The 10,000-nt window shown below is 42.7% G+C and overlaps 1 protein-coding gene across 1 annotated transcript in view; it reads left to right on the top strand.

The window, feature by feature from the left end:
* Positions 1 to 10,000, top strand: part of LOC310790492 (neuronal acetylcholine receptor subunit alpha-3-like) — a gene marked incomplete at both ends in the record, with an annotated part of 21,649 nt that overhangs the window by 9,093 nt on the left and 2,556 nt on the right. Inside the window, 5 exons of the mRNA XM_083652193.1 lie at positions 7,536 to 7,675; positions 7,782 to 7,826; positions 8,411 to 8,520; positions 9,162 to 9,369; positions 9,829 to 10,000. The exon at positions 9,829 to 10,000 is cut by the window's right edge and continues 423 nt beyond it. Coding sequence (XP_083508319.1) covers positions 7,536 to 7,675; positions 7,782 to 7,826; positions 8,411 to 8,520; positions 9,162 to 9,369; positions 9,829 to 10,000 — 675 coding nt within the window. The remainder of the gene's footprint in view (positions 1 to 7,535; positions 7,676 to 7,781; positions 7,827 to 8,410; positions 8,521 to 9,161; positions 9,370 to 9,828) is intronic.

Genomic DNA, 10,000 nt, shown 5'->3' on the forward strand with positions numbered 1-10,000 from the left:
AAATCCACCAACAAGACCGACTAGAGCCAACAGTGTGGGAAACACTCCAGACATCTCCAACACCCCATTATCAGCTCAACACCCGATGAGCTCACTGCGTCTAAAAAATCCTTCATTCAGTTCAGTTGGAATCATGTGCATGCTTGATTTCCACTTTAACACAGTCTGTCACAGGTAGGATTGCTTTGAAGTGTGCCAAAGTCTACTTCATGAAACATCCTAACATCACCTAATATTGTATCAATCCATGCCTGCTACTCTATCATGCATACACATTATGCAGTGTTGCGGTGCTCAAATTAAATCCTCACAACTAACAAGAGCCCAGGCGTGTACTGATGGAAAAGGTAGTTTGTGTGACTCAGCCAAGAAAGGTCAAAGGTTATAATGAACTTCCTTTGAATGAAGGATACTTAAGATCTTCAGTGGCAGTAAGCATAAAGGGAGTCAGGGGAGTGAATGTACCAGCACAGAAAAATGCATTGGCTTTTTTTTTCTCACAGTGAACAAAAAGTCCAATTAATTGAGCGATTATAATTGCCCTTACTTCCCCTCACCCAATTAGAGGCATTAACGAGGTTGTGGGAGTGCGGCGAATCAGGGAGCGGCAGCCAGTATTTTTAAGGCAGGAGTCTCAGGAGAGAGGCCTTTTCATTAAGCTTTAAGACTCAACTTGCCTCTGCCCATGACCTCTGCAAACTTTTTGAAAGTATTAGTCTCACTGTAATTCCTGTTGACTGACACGTTGCCTTGTTCACAACCATGAGCGCTTTTATAATTTATTAACTGTTTACAGTCATGGACGGAGTAAAAGCTATTTTTTTCTTTTTTAGACGTAGCAAAATTAACAACAACAAAATGCATGTTTGTTCTGCAGCACCCATGGTAAGATCTGTCCATCCATACAAAGGCAGTGTTCTGAAGATCCCTATTTTTCCTTTTAGTTTTTCCACTTCCTCTCCTCACCTAGTTCACTTCCTTTAGCTGCCTGTAGCCTCTGTAGCCTGTAGCTGCATTACGTGACACATGAATTTCCTGCAAAGGATCAATAAAGTATCTATCTATCTATCTATCTATCTATCTATCCATCTATCCATCTATCCATCTATCCATCTATCCATCTATCTATCTATCTATCTATCTATCTATCTATCTATCTATCTATCTATCTATCTATCTATCTCACTTCTTTCCCTAGCTTTACTCCTCACTGATTAGTTATTTTGTTCACCTGTTCCCCTCCTCACTCCTTATTTAAAGTCTGCACTCCTCAGTTTCATTCATTCCACACCACGGGGCGGCAGGGACATGCACCACTGACTTGTTTTCCTCCATGCTCAATGATTGCTTGCTGCAAAAAAGTAACACTGTTCACTTTGAGAGAAGTTTCCCTGGACGTCATTCATTTCTGTTCTGCATCCTAACAAGATGCCCATGGTGATAGAACTACCTTTCCTGAACCAATTCCTCCATTACAGGCAGATTTCAAAGAAGTGTCAAATATTCAGTTGTCAAGATAAAATTCAGAGTTTTTGTGTACTTTATAGACTCAAAGTTTATTCTAGACAAAACAGAGCTGTCTGTATCTTTACACGTGTAGACTGCTCCATGAGTGACAAACTGATGTTTAGAGGTGCTGTATTTTCCATTGACTGCAATAGCTGAAATATTATATTATGAATTCCACCCCCTTTAGATATTAGATTTATCATTCGTTAATTAATCTGAGGCACAGGTTAATTAAGACCAGCATCCCTCCACCCAGTTGCAGGCAGCTCAAACTGAGACACCTGTACCAGTACTTACCGACCAGTGACTCTCTGCCATGTGTTCAGCTTGGTTTATACCTAGTCCCGATATGACTCTTTCCGTGTAGACTATGCTACCCTACAAGAGTCCTGTATCCGTACATAGACTTGCCTGCGACTCTCGCTCCCAAGCCGTCTAAATCAGCGATACGCACGTATTTACAAGTGTCACAGAAACATTTCAAAGCCACATACTTGAGAAGAAGGGTTCATAGCTTCTCGACGTCGGGGTTAGAAAGCTCGACGCTGCTCATAAATGCCTCTTTTTATCTGAATTCGGTGCTGGTGCAAAAATAATATCAGCAGTTATCTTTCTTTGTATATGGTTGTTTGGTTCCTGCACCTGTTTTATTTTGTTGGATGTGCGCGACTGACTGCTTCAATTATACCATGAGCAGCCATTTCATATGAACAGAGCCAGATGTAAAATCCTCTGTAGAGTTTGAGTCGCTTCCCTTCCTTCCTTCTCTTGTGTGCGTGTGTGCGTGCGTGCGTGTGTGCGTGCATGCGTCTGTGTGTGTGTGTGTGTGTGTGTGCGTGCATGCGTCTGTGTGTGTGTTTTGGGGTAGCCTACAGTTTTATTATGTGCACCAGATGTTGTGATTTTGTAACTGGCATGAATGTGTTGGTGATTGGATTTTGACCTCTGTAACCTGATGTTACCTCTGAGCTGTGTCTGGCTGAACTCAGCCAACGAGATTATTTCTGACTGAGAACAGCTCTACATCCAAGAAATGTTTGTATTTATGTATGTAATTTAGACAGTGTCAGATGTTTGTCCTTGCACCTATTGGTCATATGATAACACTCTCAGTAGCTGTGTTTCCATTACAGTTTTTCGCAAAAGAATTGCGATATTTCTACAACTTCGACAACCCAGCGAGCATTTTTCGGTTGAAAAGACGTTTAAAAAACGTTTAGGGTCAACGTTGAAAAAACGTGCAAGGAAGGTTTGAAAGTGAAAGTTTTTTCACCCACTATTTGCAGACGTTTATTGAACGTTCAGATTTAGACCATATTTCACCAGCATCTTAAATTAAAAACTTGGGAGCGCACACGGGATTCGAACCCCGATCTCCCACGTGCAAGCCACTGCGCTCTGCGTCGTGAGCTATAGATTTTCTTATACTACACAGAGAGCCGGGCATATATATACTCTATCTCGCACACAACTTAGACTACACATAATTGTCAACAATGGGAGGACAAGTTATTTTATGTGATGCGTACGAGACTATCATATTATGTAACAGACTAAAATTATGTTGTGTGTGTGTGCATCTGTAGTCTGTAGCCTGTATGGCTTCAGAGGTTAACAGAGAGTTAACTTTAACACGAGAGACTCAGGGGGTACACAGAGCCTCGTATACAGTATGTTACAATCATAGATATATAGTTACAATAACATAGCGTGCCCAGAGCACCTCGTTCCGCACTTGGTGCAGACCGGTGCAGACTTGCTTTGGTCTAGTCAGTCAGTACTTGCGCATGCGCGTTGCTGCAGGAACTGAATTCATTATTTTACAGTATTGCGCTAAACTATTAACCATAGTTGTGTCCTGGAAGCTTTTTGCTGGCACCACATAGCCTATATAGTCCCATATTTATGATATTCCATGTGACATAAAATGCGTTGAAATGTAGTTTTCGTGTAGACGAGATTTCAACTCTCAGTTACACAATAAAATGGACAAATGCCAATTCACACACTATCAATATTGTCTCTATTCCAAACTACAACAAATGTTTTAACAATATGATGAACCAAATTGTGTTTTTTTACACGTTGACGTTGTAACCGCATTTTAGCCGGTTGAAAAGAGGGTGAAATTAGGTCTTAGACGTTCAAACCCAATATCACCCAGATTTAAACTAAAAATCAACGTTGAAAAAACGTTTTGTGCTCGCTGGGAATGTACAATTGCGACTTGTAGGCGTTTCCATTGAAGTTGCGTTTGAGTGATTCCCCGTTGCAGCAGCTGCCACAGTGATTACGCACGGGGATCTGCCCCATATCCCGTCCCCTGCATGCTCAAATCCAACCAATGGTCAATGCAAATCCCAACATGAAGTTACAATGCATATAAACGAGCCTGATTATCAATTCAAAAGAAAATGAGTCGCAAAATGTTGCTGGCTGCGTGAATGCAGTCAGCGCGACAGGCAGAGGAAAAAAGGTAGCCTAATAGCCTACAACTGGTCCGATTTAGAGATGGAGGGGGGAAAAGGCTGATTTGGTTCTATAATTGCACCTGAAACGTGTGCAATGTATTAGCCTACTCACAGTCACTGTATTCACTTCAGACAGCACCACCGCACCAGTGTGTGCTTTTCATCCTCTCATCTCGCCGCTGTGCCAAATGCGCGCACACAGGCAGCCTGCTGTCACCATGGACCGATTTCTGCCATTAAACATTATCTAATTTGCCCGGCTACGCTTTTGCATAACACTCGTCTTTCTGCTAGGTAGCGTTGCTTCAAAGTTTTCCACTTGCTGCGGAGGTTTTGACACGGCTATCGAACCTTACTTACCAAACTTATTTTCCGCTCCTTTTCCAAGGGATAATATGGGTCACATGACGTGCAAATGCGAAAAATGTGTTTCCATTACACTTTTGCGATAAACTTCTATATCGACACGTCTGAAAAACCACCTCATGAGAGCGAAAACACTTTTTGCGATATTTGGGAGGTTTTTCGAAATTCACGTGTTTCCATTACCCAATTTCTATTGCGATATTTAGATTTTGCGCATTTCTGAGGGTAATGGAAACACAACTATGACATATGACATGAACATTATTGAGAGATGATGATGATGATGATGATAATGATGATGATAGGCTACATGTACAGGATAAGTTAAAATAGTACTGTATGTTACTGCACCCAGGCCAGGCGAGCTTCACGATCACTGGACAGGTGACCTGTCAATCACGCCCGAAAGCATAGTCTGCTCTGTCATCTATTTGACTCTAAATTGGGCCGTAATTGACGAAAGGAACACCATGCTGTATTGAAGAAGACTTGAAACTAGCGAGACTATCTCATGTTGAAAGTGTTTACTGAGGTCTTAGAACACGGCTCTCTTGAATACTCGATTCTGATTGGTCAATCAACAAGATTCACCGGTCATTATTTCTCGACAACCGACCGCTGCTCTGCTGCTGGTTATACTGATTAATCCAGCTGTGTCAACACTCACGACAATGATTACACCTGCACACCTGGATTAATCAGTTGATAAGAGCCTTTTGTCAGCAGACAGAGACGCAGAACTAATTAGGCCAACCAGTTGCAGCTGTGGTGTGTTGTGTGCCAATTACGAATGAAACCGCTTTGTCGTTGAAAACGCTATTAAAAAATCTATTTGAATAATTATTTTTGTCAGATTATCGAATGATTAGTTGTAGGCTGTGTTCTAAGCGGGATAATGTATAGTGAGCCCACTGTATAGTGATTACTGGGGAAAATTATTTCCCCAGTAATCACCGGCTCACTATACATTATCCCTTGCATATAAATCAAGCCAGAAATAGGGTCATTTTTCCTTTGACTTCTATACAATCAGACTTCTTTTTGCAGCCATAGACTGTATGGATGCGGGAGTTCTATAGAAATTCAGCCCCATACATTTATCATGAATGGTGAAACTACATATACATGTAGAGACCTGAGACCAAAACCGTTTTGAACCCAGCTGAAACATCTGCTGTAAAGTTGGCCATTTTAACATGGGGGTTTATGGGATATGACTTGTTTTTGGAGCCAGCCTCAAGTGGCCATTTGAAGAAATGCAGTTTTTGGCAGTTCCATGTTGGCTTCATTTTTCCAAGACGGAGGTTGCTGCTTGGTTTAATGATGTGTGTGCCCCTCTTTAGGGAGTGGTTGTTGGCCTCTACTTTCAAAATACGTTTGGTCAGTGAGGCAGCATTGCCAGGCAAAGCACTGGTGTATGTATGGTATCATACAGCCAAACGGAGTACCTTCATTAAGGAACAATGCACTTTAATGACTGATGTACCAGGAGCTTGTTTATGTATTATGTCTGTGTCTTGTATCTGTTTAATTATTTATGTTATGTCTGTGCTGGCTTGACAATACGTTTCCAATGTAATGTAAATATTATATAAAACCTGGGAACAATACTATAATTTCATCGTGATTTCAAATAATGAAAATAGGTGCCCTTGTATCTGTCTGACCGTTTCTAGCATAGCCAAATCAAGAGAAGATACAAAGCCAGATACAAAGCCAGTGAGCTAAAGTTTGTCTTTCCTGCTGGCTCATCTATATTGTCAGACGGATGCAACATAAAAGATGGAAATGAAATCGGAGAGTCAGTAAGTGGCGATAAGATGAAGTGAGCGAAGAAACAGATACAGTTAATGGGCTGAGAGGGAAACGGAGGAGGGAGGGAGATGATGGAGTAGGAATGGGAGGAAGACTGAGATGAAGATATAGCAGCAGATGAAGAGGCAGAGTGCATGTCTGCTTGTTTTCCTCTGGGGATGTGTAGCAAGCTAGTGTCTCCTCCTTTTTTTTGAAGTCGTGATGGTGGTGGCAGTGGGCGGTGTGTGTGTGTGTGTGTGTGTGTGTGTGTGTGTGTGTGTGTGTGTGTGTGTGTGTGGTCCCAAGTGACGCAACATTTTCTGCTTGGACAGGCGTGGGTCTATGTCCCATTCGGCACCAGAGTTACTAGTGGCAGTTTCCCACAATATATAACCTTCAACCGTCGCGCGAGAGAGAGATAGAGACACACACACACACACACACACACACACACACACACACACGTGCACATAAAATAGACACACCGGACAGGGTCATAGCATGCCCTTCTTGCTGAAAACGTCCTTTGCGTGGAGATTTGCTAAAAGCTTCCAGCCTTCACTTGCCCTGCTCATATTGAAATACACAAGGCCTTGCACATCAGTCTTGGATCTCACACAGCCACAGCACTCTTTCTGCATCCACAGCAAAGACACATTGATTAAACTGTTAATATGGATGTGGGATGATGATATGCCTCTTGCTTTCTCTGCGCGTCTCTCTGTGATTTCCCATCTCTCATTCACTGTCTCACTCTATTTCTCTCTCACTCTCTGACCACACATTTTTTTTCAGATTGTCCCGTTGGTCAACTTATCCATTAAATGATAACATAGAGACAAACAAACATAATCCACGTGTCCCTGGTAGATTTGATCGCTCCAGTGCTCCGTGCTAACCCTTTAGCATACACTATGCTGAGTGACTGTAGTGTAGGAAGGAAGGGACCCTGGGAAGGGCCACACACAGAGAGGGATCCCCCTTCAGGACACTCACGTGCGCAGCTGGTGCAGAGGATGGGCAAAACAAAGAATGTTGATCAAACATAAGCATGTTGTTGGAACATAAAACACACACACAGAAAGAGAATTTGAATGCTTGGGTTAATTGGGAATTGATGTGGGGAAATCAATTGTGTCTCGGTTGCCATCGTTATTTGTCGACACGCAGTAAGGGACACAAATTTGACCAAACTTGTACACAAAACTGCCAGATTTAGCCACGTAATGTTCTCTGACTTTTAAGATATTGCTAGTCGCCTACTATCACTCTACATAGTGTATGCTAAAGAGTTAGAATGGCTGTTATGTTTCTTATTTTATCTTTCTTTGTACAGTATGACCTTTTCTGTCTTGTTATAACCTTTTTCTTCTTCTCGTCCTCCTCTCTCATTAGGCTGTTATTCTTCCAAAGGGGAGGACAGATTATTCCGGAGGTTATTCCGGAGGTACAACCAGTTCATCCGACCAGTGGAGAATGTTTCGGATCCAGTCACAGTGGAGTTTGAGGTCTCCATATCCCAACTGGTCAAAGTGGTAAGACTGGAGATCAAGTATCATCCATCCATCCATCCATCCATCCATCCATCCAAACATCCAAGTTCCTCTCCTCGTCTCATTTGTCTTCTGTTTGTCCTCTCAGGATGAGGTGAATCAGATCATGGAAACCAATCTATGGCTGAGACATGTGAGTATAACTCAGATCCGATCCTTGATGTGTGGTCTTCAATAGTCTCTGAAGACAGACATGTTGGCTCCCGCAGTTTACAATGCCCCCACATACCCACCTGTAACAGTTTACAATGCTCACCTAATGTACCCACCTGTATTTCAGCAGCTCTCAAAGTTGGTCAAGAAATAAGGCAGGATATCCAGTCAAAATAAGACGGGTATCCGCTCATTTCCCCACTTCCGTGTCCCCTGTGCAGTTAATAGCTCCGCCTGGAAAATAAACTAGTCGAATCCAAGTTACAGTAGCTAGCTAGCTGCTGAGAAATGGAAATTGGACAAGATATTTTCGATTCAACTCTTCATCAAATTTTTGTGAACATGTGGTGTGATTGGTCAAATATTGCTTCTGGTCTTTTTTTTTTTTTTTTTTTTTTTGGAAGATGCCAACTTCCTCTGTCCAAATGTTAATCAGCTGAAGTACACACTGTCTCTGGAGTATTTGAAGATTGTGGAACAGATAGACTGGCTTAGGTCTTCAATGACAGCAACTGCTTTGTACACAGTAGGATGTGATCATTGATCCGTTTGCCTTCGCTTCAGGTTTGGAACGACTACAAACTGAAATGGGCCCCCATTGAATATGATGGGATCGAGTTCATACGAGTTCCTTCCAACAAGATCTGGAGGCCAGACATCGTCTTGTACAACAAGTAAGAGCTTGAGTGCACAAAATGCTAAGAGGAGAAGAGCACCAGTCAGTTTGCCCAGTAATGATGCTAAGCTGAGACATTTCCAGGCTGTCCTGAATGATTCCTTTATTCTGCTTTAGTGTGAGTTCACACAGCAAGCTAGCTGAGTCAATCAAGATTCAAGATGTTTGTTGTCACTCCGGTTGTACAAATGCACTTGTGTCAAATTCTTAGGCCGGAGGCTCCACAGGACATCATTTGCCTAAAGTCTGTTTTCTGTGACTTCGGACAAGTCAGATGATGTTGACCACAGTCACTTTATCTCCTCTTTGTTGGCAAGCAGATGTTTGCTGCAACTGAATGTTAGACATCACCCATGAGCAGGCAACAACATAGTGGACCTATATTGCATGTCCTGCATATTGCTGCAACATGTTGCTCAAATTGACCATGGGCCGTAGCATGCCATGATGTGGTTGTCCTCGATGTGAATGCAGAGTTGGCCTTTTTTAGGCTTTTCTTTAGACCTTTTCTTTTCACGAGTCTACATTTTCACACGCTCCTTCATATACCCTCCTTCAGTTTCTTCCCAACAGCTATGCCTATGCTACTGTAGGCTTTTGAATGCAATGACCTTAATGTCTTCTTGAAAATGTCCTCAGTGCTGTGGGCGATTTCCTGGTGGCAGACAAAACCAAGGCTCTGCTGAAGTTTGATGGCACCATCACCTGGGTTCCTCCGGCCATTTTCAAGTCCTCCTGCCCCATGGACATCACCTACTTCCCGTTCGACTACCAGAACTGCTCCATGAAGTTTGGCTCCTGGACCTATGACAAGGCTAAGATCGACCTGGTGCTCATCGGCTCAAAGGTCAGTGGGGGAGATACTGTATATCTAGCTCATACTACACTGTACACTACTGTACTACATATTTATACTGTACTGTACTGTGCTATACTATAGTTTACCACCTGGGTGAATACTCGATTCTGATTGGCTCTGTTACAGTGTTACAGACTGGGATTGGCAAACCGGCAACTTTCTCGTCTTTCAACTTCCTCGTCGCGAGAGACCCGGTTCACCTCCCGACGTGTTCCGTTTTGAACTGTAACCCAAACCTTAACCTTAACCAAGTTAAGATAACAAACTAAAGATAACCACAGTTATTTTAGTTGCCTAAAATAACCAACGTTTAAACATAACGGACGTGACATTTTCAAATTAACCGATATGGGGCGTATCACCTGCTCATGTCTTTTTGGGAGTCATTGGAAATCAACTTCTTCTGTCATTTCGGTATGAGGATGTGTTGGTTTTGCTTTTCGCCAGGTGAACCTGAAAGATTTCTGGGAGAGTGGCGAGTGGGAGATCATCGACGCGCCGGGCTACAAGCATGACATCAAGTACAACTGCTGCGAGGAGATCTACCCGGACATCACCTACTCCTTCTACATCCGCCGCCTGCCTCTCTTCTACACCGTCAACCTCATCATCCCGTGCC

Source organism: Poromitra crassiceps (genome assembly GCF_964638095.1).
Source record: "Poromitra crassiceps genome assembly, chromosome: 15".
Lineage (NCBI taxonomy): Eukaryota > Metazoa > Chordata > Actinopteri > Beryciformes > Melamphaidae > Poromitra > Poromitra crassiceps.